This window comes from Danio rerio, chromosome 5 (genome assembly GCF_052040795.2).
Source record: "Danio rerio strain M-AB ecotype USA chromosome 5, GRCz13ab, whole genome shotgun sequence".
NCBI classification, from domain to species: Eukaryota; Metazoa; Chordata; class Actinopteri; order Cypriniformes; family Danionidae; genus Danio; species Danio rerio.
The window spans coordinates 13,447,122-13,463,236 of NC_141025.1; the positions used below are offsets into that span (position 1 = coordinate 13,447,122).

At 36.1% G+C, this 16,115-nt stretch overlaps 1 protein-coding gene and 1 long non-coding RNA gene across 10 annotated transcripts in view; one reads left to right on the forward strand and one right to left on the reverse strand.

The window, feature by feature from the left end:
- The window catches only part of aifm3 (AIF family member 3), a 64,828-nt gene that overhangs the window by 11,778 nt on the left and 36,935 nt on the right, over window positions 1–16,115 (reverse strand). For 5 of the 8 annotated variants that reach the window (XR_015489865.1, XM_087250988.1, XM_087250987.1 and 2 more), the window contains 8 exon segments: window positions 15,859–16,072; window positions 12,976–13,085; window positions 12,742–12,851; window positions 10,194–10,238; window positions 9,996–10,092; window positions 4,314–4,426; window positions 3,746–3,832; window positions 3,361–3,452 (listed from right to left, as the gene is read on the reverse strand). Coding sequence is in view for 6 of the 8 variants with exons in the window: in XM_087250988.1 (XP_087107114.1) it covers window positions 3,361–3,452; window positions 3,746–3,832; window positions 4,314–4,426; window positions 9,996–10,092; window positions 10,194–10,238; window positions 12,742–12,851; window positions 12,976–13,085; window positions 15,859–16,072 (868 nt within the window). In the remaining 2 variants the exon portion in view is untranslated. 8 annotated transcript variants of the gene reach the window in all.
- Window positions 5,455–16,115, forward strand: part of LOC141385764 (uncharacterized) — a 64,218-nt gene continuing 53,557 nt past the window's right edge. For both annotated transcript variants that reach the window (XR_015491011.2, XR_015491010.2), the window contains exons 1-2: window positions 5,455–5,725; window positions 6,725–6,861. This is a non-coding gene — a long non-coding RNA (uncharacterized LOC141385764). The remainder of the gene's footprint in view (window positions 5,726–6,724; window positions 6,862–16,115) is intronic.

The window sequence follows — 16,115 nt, forward strand, 5'->3', positions numbered from 1 at the left end:
TCTGAGCGTTATTCCCTGCCTGATTCTTCGTGCATTACTCCAGCCTGTTTCTGACTCTGCTTCGCCTTCTGCCTGCCCACGACCCACACCTGATTTACGGACTCTGATACTCTCTGCCTGCCCACGACCCACGCTTGATACACGGACTCTGATACTCGCTGCCAGCCCACGACCCACGCCTGATACACGGACTCTGATACTCGCAGCCTGCCCTCGACCAATGCCTGGTAAACCCCTCTGTGTCTGTTCATCGCCAGTCTTGATACTTCATAGACTATTGTGGATGTGTGTTTGCCCTTTAGTGCATATTGTGTGTTTGAGTGAAAGCTTGACTAATAAATACTGCATAATGGATCCCTCAGTGTAAGTCTCCTCGTTACAAATACAAAATGCATGTTCACCAATTTGGATTGGTAAGATTTAAGATCAGCAGAATGTCTGCTTAAAATTAAATTTACTCTTATTTTTATTTGTATAGTACTTGTTATAAACGATATATCTGTGCACTTCATTATTTAGTCAAAAAATATTTTCCCATGGTACAAATTGAGCAGTGACGTGCAGGGGGGTCAACTTTTTTGGTAATGTTACTTTGTGTAATACAGTTAATCTAATGTTCTATTTTAAAAGATTTTCAGTGTTTTGTGGAATATTTTTTGTAATCTGACCTACTGTGTCCTCTGATTAACAATTTCAGAGGTTACTGTTGGTCAAACTATGCATCTAATTTTACTTTAAGGCCACATGTAGAAACAAACACCTATTTTACAAGAAAAGTGTGAACACTTACCATGTCTATCATTGTAGATTCACAAGATTATGCATTCACAATGGCATGATCCGTTATATAAGTGGTCAAATGTATATTTATTCATTCATTTATTCATTTTCTTTTAGGCTTAGTCCCTTTATTAATCAGGAGTCGCCACAGCAGAATGAACTGCAAACTTGTCTAGCATATGTTTTATGAAGCGGATGCCCTTTCAGCAGCAGCCCAGTACTGGGCAACACCCATACACTCTTGCATTCGCACACATACACTACAGCCAATTTAGCTTAGTATAGGATTGTAGGGGAAAGCGGAGCACCCGGAGAAAACCCATGCCAACACTGGGACAACAAACAAACTCCACACAGAAATGCCAGCTAACCCAGCCGGGACTCGAACAAGTGACCTTCTTGCAGAGAGGCAACAGTGCTAACCACTGAGCCACTGTGTCGCCATGTAAGTTTGTATTATCTAATACTTTAATTAGTAATATTAGTATTTAAGATGCAGATCAGAGCAAACAATTTCTCCCTATTTAGAGGGGTGACCCCTAATATAGATATCAGATTAATAAAATGCTCCATTATTTGAAATGCTGTAGTGTTATTTTCAGTATAGCAATCTGTCACTTGAAAAAAACTGCAGAAGAAGAGTAAAAAATATAAATAAATCATACACTTATCAATTAGATTCCATAGAATCTACGGTAACTTACTGGCACCAGTTTGTCAGTAGCTTACTGTAAATAGATTACAGCAAACATACTGTATTTACATTTGCAGCACCATTTAGCTTGCTGTATATATATTTACATAATTGTATGTATATCTTTACTGTAAAATATACATTTTTTATACAAATAATATACATACTTTTATCCATATAATATTCATATTTTATACATATAATATACATAATTTTTACAATTCAATTGTAAAATTCGGTAGCATGCTGCATAAATATCCTACAGTAAAATACAGTTCATATTACAGTCAAATAATGTGTAATTTGCAAAAAAACAGTAAATTTGCTAGAAAACAGTTCAACAGACCATCTGCAGCGCAAGGATAAAGAACAAGCCTTCTCCATTCGGCCTCTCTACTTTCTCTTTACTTTTACTTTTGTGGATGAAGAAACTGTGTTGTACACTCCACTGAATTCACTGAAATCCTATTCTTATGCCCCATATGGTCAAATCTAAACTAGTTTTCATAATAATTTTTTGGGGGTTTTCACCTTTATTTTTGATAGGACAGTAGAGAGTATTGACAGGAAAGCATGGGGAGCAAAGAGAGGGGAAGGATCGGCATAGGACCGCGAGGCAGAATCGAACCTGGGTCACCGCGAGTGCATGTGTCGACGCACTAACCACTACACCACTGGCGCCAACCTAAACTAGTTTTTATAAAAAGAAATATAAATATGCATATAATAAATAATAGTTCTAATAATAACAAGGAAATTATACGAAAGCAAATTGTCATAAATAAACTGAAAAAAGCCCCCTGACATAAAGAAGGCATGGAGGCAGTGGTTTTTATATATATGCAGTAAATAATAACTTTTTTAACATTTTAATTCTTTTTTTTTTTTCATTTGTAAAGATATTTGTGTATTGCTGTACATCCTGTGTGTATTAATCGTTTGATCCTGCATACTGTACGCACATAACTAACGCGCTCTGCGCTGGACTTGTTCAATAGCACAGTCTATTTTAGGGTGTTTCACACCAAGATCGCCTGAATGAGGTGCTCTTGGGCTTAATTGAAACGAACTCTGGAGTGGATCGATTGTAGTGAGAAGGCGATACGATCTGAGCCCGGCTATATCACAGCGTATCATGGACATGTCATAGGCATATATATGGCTATATAAAGAGAATTATGAGTTGGGCGGGATGTCATTCAACAGGTAAATGTGTGTTTCATTTCAAATACGAAAGTGAAAGCATGCTGAACAATTAACGAGAGCTGTTTATCCGTTAGGAAAGCTGACCGACCTGCAGTCTTAGTTTATCTGTTATTTCTCTCTATAATGTAAAGCCTGTAATGCATAAGCCAACTGCTATCTATGAGAAAGTCTTACCTCTGCTTTATATTTGACGATATCTGAAGGTGTCACCATTTAAAATTAAAAGGCAGCTATTCACTTATAATGTCTTTTTGCTCATCGTCATAAGTTAAAATAAGGACACATGACAGCTGAGTGGGACTTGTTTTAGCTATTTTGGTTAGTTTAGAAACTTGAAAGCAAACCGCACCAAGAACAAAGAGCAACAATGGAACAAATTTAATTCCTGTTTTGGAACAAATTAATCGATTTACAGGTGTGAAAGCACCCTTAGTTTCTCAAAATAGCAACGCGCTAACAATGCGCCTTAACACACCTCTATTTTAGACTGGAATTGCCATGAGTCCACAAAGCGGTGCAAATGCATTTGCTATTTAAACAACAAGGCGCAAAATATGAAAATTAGGGTTGCACTGGTCTGAATACAGCTACAAATCGAGCTAGGAACATGTTATGCCTTATTGCACTGGGCGTATGATAGGACCCTGCCTGAATAGTAGTTCAGCTGTATTCATGTTTACCTGCTTCCAGTGGCAATGAAGAGTTTTCGATATTCCATTTTAAACCCATCCCTAAATGTCACAGTGTGTGTCTTCACATCCACAGAGACAACCTGTGCAGAAACATGACAATTTGTGCAATTCTGAATATTCATTTGTAAAAAAAAAAACAACAAAAACATATTCAGAAGTCATTTGTTGTAATGCTGTTACATTATTAACAAAATTAATTATTCCTAAAATTATGTTATGTATTACAAGGGTATAGTTCCAATATAGTATTACAGACTGATTTGCCTTAGTATTTTGTATCATGGTTGAAAGATTACAATATTTATTTACATGTTTATGTTATTTACATGTTTTTATATGTTATTTTTTTCATCTTTATCTACAAAGACCTCACCTCTTTCTCCAGTAATACCTCAATGTCATGCATCTGAAAGAAATCAGATGAACGCAACTGCAGCTGTTCAGCCGTGCTCTCTAAAGACTGAAGAAAAGCATCAAATCAATGTCAGAGTGTCGGAATGAAACTTTCGACTGGAAAGAAATTGTCATGTAATCATGTACTGAATATGTGACCCCGGACAATAAAACCAGTCATAACAAACTGAGATTTATACAAGTTGAATTAATTCTGCTGTTGTATGATTTATGATATGACAATATTTGGTTGCGATACAAGCATTTAAGAATCTGGAATATGAAGGTTTAAAAATACTGAGAAAATCACCTTTAATATGATCCGATTTTTTTTGACAGTATGGCATTTTTGAAAAGTCATCAAGGAAGGTGATCTTTAATTAATATTGTAAAGATATTCGGCATACAGGAAAAAGCAGATCATTTTGGATCATTTAATGAATCATAGAATAAATAGTGTAGCTTTGTACTAGCTTTGTGGTCCAGGGTTACATGGTTAAACCTTTTTTTCCCCCCACACTATTCTATGGACTGTTCTGTGTACAAACCTTACTCAGTTTAGGCCTGTCGTAAGGCAGATGTTTGTCCGTGGTGCAGATCACTATACGGTCAGTGAAGCCCTCCTGCCTCAGTGTCTCAGCACACACCAGACCAGCAGGCCCTGAGTGAGAACATCCACATAAGGTCAACAGGAGCATCAGAAAGTTTCTTCTTTTATCTTGAATCTGAATATAAATGCATGACTTTAGCTGATGCTTTGAATGTTATCTCCAACAGTTTATCTTTATTATTACTTAACAACCAGTAATTGCGCTGTCTCATGTTTAAAGGTGGCAATCAAACTTTGATCTTAGTCTCTTCTAAATGTACAACTATTATAAAGCTATTTTAAGTTGAATAAAATCAAATCAGCCTGAGATAGGAATGATGTTAAGAAATGGCTTTGTTTTGCACATTGAAGTACATTACAAGGTGCATTATCTATTCAAGCCACTCTGAAGGTAAATTCAGCTTTACTAGGTTAAATACAGTATATATAGCGCAACTGATAAGGTCAGCAGATTGTAAAGTTAAAAGCCATAGCCTATAAGTTTCACTAGGATTACTTAAAACATCACGCGAATTCACTAAATGTCAACTGACCTGGCATTTAGGGAACATAATAGTAATAAAGTCAATATTATAGTTATTTGTCCAATAAATAATAAAGTGTTTAATAATTTTAGCCATGTTTATTATCATTCAATCATTAATTTTCTTTTTGGCCTAGTCTCTTTATTAATCCAGGCTCGCCACAGCGGAATGAACCGCCACCTTATCCAGCATATGTTTTACACAGTGGATGCCTTTGCAATCACTGGGAAACAACCATACATACTCATTTACACACATACACTTCAGACAATTTAGCTCACCCAATTCACCTATACTGCATGTCTATGGACTGTGGGGAAAACCGGGGCAACAGGAGGAAACCCACGCGAACACAGGAAGAACATGCAAACTCCACAGAAATGCCAACTTGACCCAGCTGAGGCTCAAACCAGCGACCTTCTTGCTGAGACAGTACTGCGACACACCGCTTCGCCACATGTTCATTATCAACAAACACAATTTAACCAACTTTTAAATGTCGTGTGATGTCGTTTCATGCGTCGTTTATATTTAACCCCCGCCCACTTGCGCTGAACTGTTGCCTCGTGTTGCGATTTTAGTCGGGTCGCGTCAACGTCGCGTCTAATGTAAACAAACAAAGCTGTTTTAAACTCCGACGGTGTCTATATATTGCAAACGTATGCAGTTGGTCATTCAGTTTCTGTCATCGAGAAGACAAATAAAGATGGAAAGGAGACGCGTCCTGTTTTAAAAGTTTGTTGACAATACTTTTTGTTCAGCCTTCAGAAAATACCATCATGGACATTAGCACGTTAACGTTAGCCATCTGACAGAACTGCAAACCGTGAGTAAACTTTTTATAATGCTTTGTAAGTGATGGTTGTTTAAAAACAGAGTTTAAACCGTTTCAAAATACTCAAAAGCAATATATTTTGGTATGTTATTATTTATATGCGATTTAAGTAAGCAAAATAAACATTTGTACAATAATAAATTAAGTTTTTATTATTAATTGAGCAACATTACAAATGAAAAAAGGGAAAATATTTACAGAAAAACAAATGAACCAATAAATAATATTTTATATTTAATTTTATTATTTATTTTTATTTTTATTTATATTTATATATAAGTTATAATTATACAGTATACAGTAGACACCTTAATAGTAGGTTGTGAATATGAAAACAAATGTGGATAGTTATGACAGCTGGGTAATGATTTTTTAAGTGCTATTTATTTTATTTTAAACTCGCAAATAAAAAACAATTACAGCAAAACAAATAAATAATAACATAGCCTACATGGAAAGTCGTGATTGTTATATATCCAAACATGAACTAAAAAGACCATTTTTGATTATCTCTAATTTAAAATAATTTATGCGAAAAAAAAGATTATAAAACTGCAGCGCATTGAACACGCGTCTTCAATCTTCCGCTTAACACCGAGTAGACGGACGCGCACTACATTTTGAAGCACAGACAGCTTGACCGTCTCTCTCAGGACCGCAGATGGCGTGACCGACCGGCGACCGCAGTAATATATTGACATTGCATTGTTATTTGTATTATCCTATCCGTAATAACATTGACCATTTAACTTTACTGACAAATCTTGGTTTAAAAATAAATAACTTCAGAATAAGGGTTGAAAAAGTATAATAAAAATACAGTACACATTTAAAAAAAAAAACCTAATCATTAAAAGTGAACTGCAAGGAACATATTAGAATAATCATTTTAAAATCCATGACCCCTTGATTTAAATGAAAATTCAGCTTTTTTATTAGTTCTCATGTCATCCCAAACCCATAAACTACACTTTTTTTCACCTTCAACAGAATGCAAATGAAGATCTTTTTAAAGGATTAGTTCCAGTTTTCTGGACTTAAAACGCCTCAGAATCGTTGCTGTCTATGGAGGATGAAAGATGTACAAAAGATGACTGGAGATCTCAGAGGATTGGAACGACATGTGGGTGAGTAATTAACAGCAAAAATTTTCATTTTTTGGATTAACTAAATTAAAAAATAATGAATTAAACTAAGAAACCAAATATATTACGCTTCATTCATAAACCTGATGCTTCAGAAAAAAAAATCATGACAAAATCAAGACGTTAAAATTCAAGTCTTTAGAAGAGACATTTTTGCTTTATAATGCTTTTTTTAATGACTTAAGCCTTTAATCACATATAAACATCCATAGATATATACACTAGATATCGCATAGGGACCCTGAGCATTCGTCAATAGCGCCGCCACATTGGTACAGTGCTCCCAGGACAAGTGTCATTCAACCGCACTAGTCAAGACAGTGTTATTACATGAAGATGCGGGACTTTTGCGATGCCAACGGGTGTAGTAACAAGCAAACAAAGAAAACAAAGCACAAAGGCAGAATATTTCATAGGTAATATTAAGTTTTTTACATTTTTGTATGTTCTGAACTTTTGTGCTAAACAGGTAACTTTATTGATGATAATGCAGTCACTTATTGCATTCACCATAAGGCAAAGTAACTACAACTCGCACTAAATACTCAGCTTATGCTAGTTTTGTTGAATAAAATCAGCAAACAATGTAAAAGATATATGACAACGAGATGCTGCGGTGCCAGAAACTTGTATTATTGTCGGCTAGTGAACGAGTCGTCCATAACGGAGATTCATTCACAGACGAATCGTGTCCCTCCGTCAGTATGAGAAGTGAAAGCAATGTTGTGGGGACATTACATTTTGTTTGGAAATAAAAATTGGTTGATGTCAGAACCTAACATAAGGCCAACAACGTCAATGTCCAACCTAAAAGCAACCAAATATCAAAGTCTAATGATGTTACAGCTTGACGTTGTGTGAAAGTTACCACTATGATGCTATCAAATGTTGGATTTTGGTTGCCATGCCTGACGAATATACGTCAGTGTTTGACGTCTGTATGACGTTGCTTTGAGATGTTGGATTGACATTGGATTTTGGTCACTTTCCAACACAACCTAAAATCGACCAAATATCAACGTCATTTGACGTCATTATTGGACATCAAAATAACGTTGTCCTTAGATGTCAGCTAAACACTGAATTTTGGTCACCTGATATCACAACCTAAATCTAACCCAATATTACTGTCTTGTGACGTTGTGTGCCTGCTGGGCAATGAATAAATACACTACATAATGTTACGTTTACACACACCCACAAATTACATGTAGACGCATCAGCTTTTTACAGTGTACTCACTACTCTTAAGTATTTTTGAAAGGGCTACTTTTTACTCATACTTTGAGTAATATTTACAACAGTTATTTTTACTCTACTTGTATTTATTATTTATTATTATTTATTTGTTATTTTTACTCTACTGCATTTTTAGGCAAGCAATGGTACTTTTACTTAAAGGGGTGGTCCAGAATGTTATTTTTAAGGCTTGGTTGTGTTAATAAGATGCAAAGCAATGTGTGCTCATGTTTAACTTGAAGGAAATCGTGTTATTTTTTCATAAATCTCACTTTGATTATACACAGCTACTCAGCTAACATGAAAACGACTGTCATATTTCCTAGTTCCTCTAAAAGGCCCACCCTCAAGTGACTCTGATTGGTCATCATCATAATATGCTGTGATACGCCGATCGGCTTCACGTCACGCCCTGACAAGCACGCGCGTTTTGTGTAAACAGTCAGTCAGTCAGTCAGTCAGTCAACACGTGTCTGTAACGAGTGAAAATGGGATGCGGCTCCTTTAACTGTTTCTGTGCCTTTTAGTGTGTTTATGCGTGTATACGATGAAGTATTTGTAACACGAGAAGCGCATGTGCGCGGGAGAGATTTTTATTGTTCTTTTTCTCTCATGCTCGGATTAAGTTATTTTCTGTGGTGACAGAATAAAGCACAAGATGTGAGATGAGACCTTTGTGAGCCTGGATTGATTTGTTTTTGATGTTACACTCCAGTTGGGAAATCATTGCTGTATTTTTTTTAAATCAATGCGTTACAGGACGTCTTTCATGCATATGCGGAATATGCCTGTGTAAGTAACATGAATCGTTCACATATCTTTTGCGACTTTATTGTCCGAGTTGTAAAACGCATACCATAGCTGCCTATAGAGAGAAATTCTGCCGTCTCACACAGATAGACGCAGGTGCTGGCCAAGAGTGCGTGTATGTGTATGTGTGTGTGTGTGCGTTTACAGCCGTTTGATAAATATGGATTTGTAACGTTAGCTAAGTCGTTAGCGGTTACCATAATTTCCCGTTGTTTACATCTTTGCTACAACACACCGTTAAAGTTAGACACTGTACATGTCATGATCAATTTTAACAAATAAAAACACTTACAGGTCATGACTCAGAGTTCACAGCGTCTCCTTGCTCCATCTTTGAGAAGATTTTAACTGAATCCAGCACTGAACTGGGAGAGATTCTGGAAGCTGTGTTTTGTCAAATCATGCTTGCTATGTATTTTATAGTTCTCTGGAACATAATTAATATTGAACTGTAAGCACTTCTGTGTTTGGGTCGTGTCATTTGGAAGCCCAACAACAGAAACAGAACAGCTCTGTGGAAACAGCAGGATGGCATTTCTCTCTCTGCAGTAACGTTACAGCGCCTCTGGCCACGGCCTTTACCTGCGCAGTGTGGGATGCGCAATAACGAACTTTTGTGATCTCACAGGGGGCGGAAGTATTTTTTGTAGTCCCCAAAATTCGTTAATTGTAGGCGTTGCTAAGCTAACTCTGTACAAATCAAGGTCTCCCTTTGCATTAAACTTTGAATATTTTACATTCAGAGATGCTGTTTATGTTCACACAGATACATTACACATCAACTGAAGTTTAAAATATAATATCGTAGTGGACCACCCCTTTAAGTATGACTTTTCAGTACTTTTTCCACCACTGATTATTTTTTGGATGGGTTTGGAACAACATGAATGTAAGTAAATAATGATCATTTTAATTTTAAGGTTAACTAACAACTTTAGAAACACACATACATATCTGTATGTTATAATAAACATTCATTGAGGTTCAGTGTAATAAATAATGTTATAAAGTGAATTCATGTCGTTTTAATGCAATTTGGTGTCATTTTATAATATCATGGCTCCAACCTGATCCAATAATGAGAACGTGACTGAATCCAGTGCTGGAATTGATGACGGCAGAGCATTTTGACATAACCTTTGATCGCCGTTGAGTCTGAAGGGCCTGTGAGGAAACAAATGATTTCTCACATCACTATTTACAGCTGCTGTTAAATGTAACTGTCTCTGCACACATACTGTAGACAGAGAGAGAGAGACACTTACCTGCTTGTTTGCTCTTATTATCACCTTCTCCTTTTCGACTCTGACCTGAAATAGTAAGAAAAACAAATTGGCTTGACAGAATATTATGTAACAGAGGGATTATGAAAACACCCACACTGGTTAGGGATGACACATCCTGAGATTCATTTTCTCTCCTCTGATGAACTCCAACATATTCAGGGTTTATAGAAATGTGTAAGGAAAATTTTTTTTTTTTTTTTTTTCAAATCAATTGGTCTCATTCTTTATTTGAAAGTAAACTTGTGAATATTTTCCCACAGAAAACATGATGTGTCAGTAAATTTACACTTTTTGGCCCTATCATATGCCCGGTGCAATAAGGCGCAAGACGTGTTTGGCACAATTTGTTGGTATTTTCATACCAATGCAACCCTAATTATCCTGCTTTGCGCCACGTTGTTTAAATTGCAAATGCATTTGCACCGCTTTGTGGACTCATGGGTGTTCCAGTCTAGAAAGGAGGTGTGTTAAGGCGCATTGTTGGCGCTTTGCTATTTTGAGGAACTAAAATAGGCTGTTCAATAGACCAGCTGTTGGTTGTGTGTAATAAATGCAAACACATTGCCTAATACACACAGGATGTACAGCAATACACAAATATCTTTACAAATAAAAAAAGAATAAAAAGCATTAAAATATTACAAAAATTATTGTTTTATACATAAATATAAAACATACCACTAACTCCATGCCTTCTTCATTTCAAGGGACTTTTTCAGTTTATTCATGAGAATTTGCATTTGGTTAATATTATTATTAGCAGTATTATTTATTATATGTATATTTATGTTTATTTTAATAAAAACAAGTTTAGATTTGTCCACCTGAAGGGTTTTGGAATCATCTGCATCACCATATGGAGCATAGGAAGAATAGGATGCGTGTTTAAATATAACTCAGTTGTTTGACCACACTTCGTTATTATTGTTCATTTATTTGTTTGCTGGAAATTAAAACTGAATTTAGAAATAGTTTTGAAACAAATCTTTGTGCTTAACAAATGAAATTAAATATGTAGGTTAATGGATGTCTTTAGTGGAGTGAGTTTTCACCGTTTCCTTATCCACGAAAGTAAAGGAGGAAATTAAAAAGTAAATGTAAAGAGAAAGTAAAGAGGCCGAATGGAGGAGGCTTGTTCTTTGTCCTCGTGCTGCAGATGGTGTGTTGAACTGTTTTCTCGCTAGTGAAACCTTCAGTTTTTCCACTTACAAAGTCCGCCATGTAAATAAGAAATGCTATGGTGTGACACAACTGACTCTTAAAAGAAATGGTTTAATGTACATTAAAAACACATGCCAACTCTGATTGGTTTAATGTACATTAAAAACACATTAAACCTCCATAACTCATTAAGAGAATAAGCACAACCCTGTTAGACCATGCGCCAGAGCGCAAATCTTATTTTTCCATCCTTAAAATAGCAAAAGTGGATCCAGACACGCCCTTAATGCTTTTGCTCCATGCTCTCTATGACTTAGGCAAGGAAATATTTAATTTGGTGTGGCTAGAGAAAAAAAGGTAAATCTTTAGTACTGAGTCTTGAAAAAGTCTTGTGAAATAAAACTAATTGCAATGTAACACTATGAAACCACAACCCATTTGCTCATGCACACAGAACAAGATCATACACAACACATAAATAAGTGAAATGAATGAGAAGGCATGCCTAATGTGGACAAACACAAAATCTAAAGTACAGTAATTTTAGCATGTCAAAGTCAAATCTTTGCATAAAAAAAAATATATTTTCCCAACAACAAAATTGTGGCTTGTAAATATTGCAAATGGCTACTAACATTGGAAAACTACTAGCCACAGAGGCTGGTGGTCAAAAAAGTTAATGTCATGTCCTGCAAAAAACCCTTACCATTTACCCTTGAACAATTTATTCCACACATACACTAGGATTGAAATACAGTTGCTTGTAGGATGGCCATTAAAAATGTAATATGATTTTTTTTTAACTTATCATGTGATGAAAATGGGCTCAATTGATTGGCATTCATAGACAAACCAGCAGACCAACCCCATTGCACAACATCTGAAATCTAGTTTTTGTCATTCAGAAATCCTTGCATCTAAGTCCATCATCAAAGCTGTTCAGTATTATTACCTACAGAAGTGTCCTGAGTGTCTTCTAGGGCTGCATGATATTGGAAAAATCTGAAATTACGATATTTTGTTTTGAGTATGAGTATAGTTTTACCAGATGAATTGAACGGCTCTATTTGGGAAGATTTCCTAAATTTAGATTGCCTGGTCAAGTCTTTTTCAATGCAGTGCATCTGCATAAATTATAATATATACAAGCATATAAAGCAAAAATAAAATAATACACTAAGCAGTCCTGGTGACTACACTCCAAAAGAGCACCAGTTCATCATCCCCTCATTGACTCTTTGAATGGCAACGCTGCTTCATTCACAAATGTTTTATGTGATATTCCAGTTTTGCACATAAGTCAAATTTACATCTTTGGATAGAAAATGTCCCAGTCAAGGTTTAATGTTGAAGAGAAACGTGTTACCTGGAAAGTAGGCAAACTGTCTAGTCCAGGAAAATCCTCAATATCCCCCGTAGCGATGTTAAAACATGCCCCATGCCATGGACATCGCACATGCCCTTTTGACAGCACACCTGCAGGAGAAATACTTTTAAATACACACTATTACTAAAGGAACAGTTTTACAAAACACAATCAAAAATGTTCAGTTCAAACAGTTAATCTCTGCAATGGAGAGGACCACAGGACGTCCCTCACCTTTGACCAGTGGAGCCCCATAATGTGGGCACTTGTGTCCCATGGCAAAGAATTCTCCATGTTCCTTAATGAGCAGAGCCCGACCTGCCCCCAAATCCACCTCACGCATTCTGATAAACAAAAAAACACATATGATCTGTTCTGTAATGTCCAGTATTTATGCATTCAAGATAGTTGACTTAAAATCCATTTAATCAGCTTAACAATGTACAATCTTTGTGTTTCTGGAAAACGAACTAAAGTATTGATAATTTATATGCTCAATAAAGGGGACCAATTATCCCCCTTTTTACGAGATGTAAAATAAGTCTCTGATGTCCCTAGAGTGTGTATGAAGTTTCAATTTAAGATACCCCACAAATAATGTTTTATAACTCTTTAAAACTGCCCCGTCTAGGCTTTGATCCTAATTGTGCCATTTTGGTCACTGACGCTTTAAATTTAAATAAGATTGTTTTCTTTTCAAAAGAGGGCGGAGTTACAAATGCCAGTGTATCATCATCCGCTTGTTAAGTGGTGACGTGTTTGTGACGTATGTAATACTGTTTCCGGGTCCAAGCCGCCATTCATTTGAGTGGAGAAAATTTTTTTTGTTTATGATCACGTTTTATTCCTATCACACATTAAAGTAAATTTTATATAAAATCATAGTTTACACAACAATCTCTGGGCTTGCTGCATAACAAATACCAAAAATGTACGAATTTATAAAAAAAATTTGTCACTTTCTGGCCATCGGATATTAGGCATGGACATATATACTGCGATCGTGATTTTCGAGAGCATTAAATCGCTTTGTAAACGTTTATTATTACCATTTCATGAGTCTCCCCATACAGTTGAATAGAGCGCTTGGACCCGGAAGCCGCTTCGCGTGACGTCACACTTAACAAGTGGATAGTGGCGGATTAAAAAACAAGACTAAAGTACCAATGCTAATGAGGGAGAGATTGTCACTAATGGACAGGACTTTCCCCCTCTAAATACATGTATAAAGGGAAAAAGTCAATCATAGTTTTTCTGTAGACTTTAATGAAGTGTGATAAAAAAATAAGTAAAAAAAATTTTTTACCCTTAAAAACTGTTTCCAGTCAGCGTAATAGCCTAGTGGTTAGCAGGCCGACATATGGTGCAGTAGCACGTCAGGGTTTCTTGAGGACATTTCACTACCCACCTCTCTCTCTCTCTCTCTCTCTCTCCAACTTCGCTTCCTGTCTCAATACTGTCCTTTCTAATAAAGCCAAAAAGGCCAAAAATAAATCTTTAAAAAAAAGCTGTTTCCACACAACTGCACTGTAAAAAAAAGTTGATTCAACTTAAAATTTTAAGGCAACCTTTGTGTTGAAAGTTGAGTCAACTCAAAAAAGCTCTGCAGCAAGCCTCAGAATTTTGAGTTGAGTCAACTTTTTTTTACAGTGTTCATTCATTCATTCATTCATTCATTTTCTTTTTGGCTTAGTCCCTTTATTAATCTGGGGTCGCCACAGCGGAATGAACTGCGAACTTATTCAGCATATGTTTTATGCAGCGGATGCCCTTAGAGCTGCAACCCATCTGTGGGAAACATCCATACACACTCATACACTACGGACAACTTAGCCTATCCAATTCCCCTGTACTACATGTCTTTGGACTGTGGGTGAAACTGGAGCACCTGGAAAAAACCTACATGACCACGGGGAGAACATGCAAACTCCACACAGAAACACCAACTGACCCACCCGAGGCTCGAACCAGTGACCTTCTTGCTGTGAACCTCTTATAAAAGTGATTTTGCATAATAAGTTCCTTTTAAAATTACAAACTTTGTCCAAAAAGCTCTTTAAACTAAAAATGTCACTTTCTTTAACAGCAGTATATTTAATATCCCACTTAATATACTATGTCAGCTAAAAATGAAGCAATATTCAAGTGTTTTTTATACATTTGAAAAAATTTCTAATCCACAAAATGTTCCAAGAGAGAACAAAATTATAATGAAAGTAAACTATTTTTAGATGACTATTTTTGGGGGCAAATAATAATAAAAATAAATAAATAAATATATATATATGTATATATAAATATAGCAATTTTTTAAATGTTATACATTAAGCCTGTTTTCCATTAAGAACTTTTAACATCCATTAAAATCTTTTCAATGCACAAAAAGAAACTTTGTGCATGAAAAAATTATTTTCAATTAAAAAACAGCTTTTTGACATCATATTACATAATTAAAAGTCCATGCTGACTTTATCATCGAGTGATAAAGAGTGGGCATCGAGTGGGCCAATAGTATCTGGATGCAGCCTTTGTGATGCAAGCTGAGATTGCATCAATCAGCGATGCAATGTCAGACACAATGCACTCAATGGAGTGAGTGACGTCACGGTGACTGGTTGGGTTAGGGGTAGGGTTAGCACATTAAATAGCATTGGATGCAGCTCAGATTGCACGGCACCAGGTCTGCATCCAGACCTCTCTCTAGTGTGCACCGTCATTGGAAATCTTTGGGTCAAGACTTCTGGTCTCATTCACTTGCATTAATTTTTAGCCGTTAAAACTGTTTATTATGCTGCTTGATGTTGCAAACTGATGTTTTCTTATATTATTTAACATTTATATATAGTCATGAACACACTTGTTTGTAGAGCGAGTAGTTTGACCGTTTTCTGCTATTCATTATTCCTAGTCATTTCTCCCATTGGCAACTGAATTGGAAGTTCTTAAACAAGTGCAAAAACGAGCGCACTTCTGTATTGCAGAATAAGGTCAATAGCATCATGGCAAAAAGACTTGGAAAGTAGTGTTCCCTGAGTGTTTTGCTAAATAATCTTTCTTCATGAACTCACACAAACATGCATTCAAACATGCGCAAAATCAGTAGTGTACAGATCTTACTGTCCATTCTCCAGGTCTTTTATGTGGCAGACAGATGCTTCTATGTAATCTCTGTTTTTCCGCTGTGGCCGCAGTGTCATGCTGTCCTCATCCGAACAGTGTCCCAGAGATCCGTTGGGTCTGCATTCTGAAAATGGACTGGCCTTTCCATTCGGAGACATCAAGTCCACCTCCTTCTCTTTGTCCAAAAGAGTGAGCTCAACTTTGACCTCTACTGCAAAAAAAAAGTGCATGAAATAAATGATATAAGATAAAAT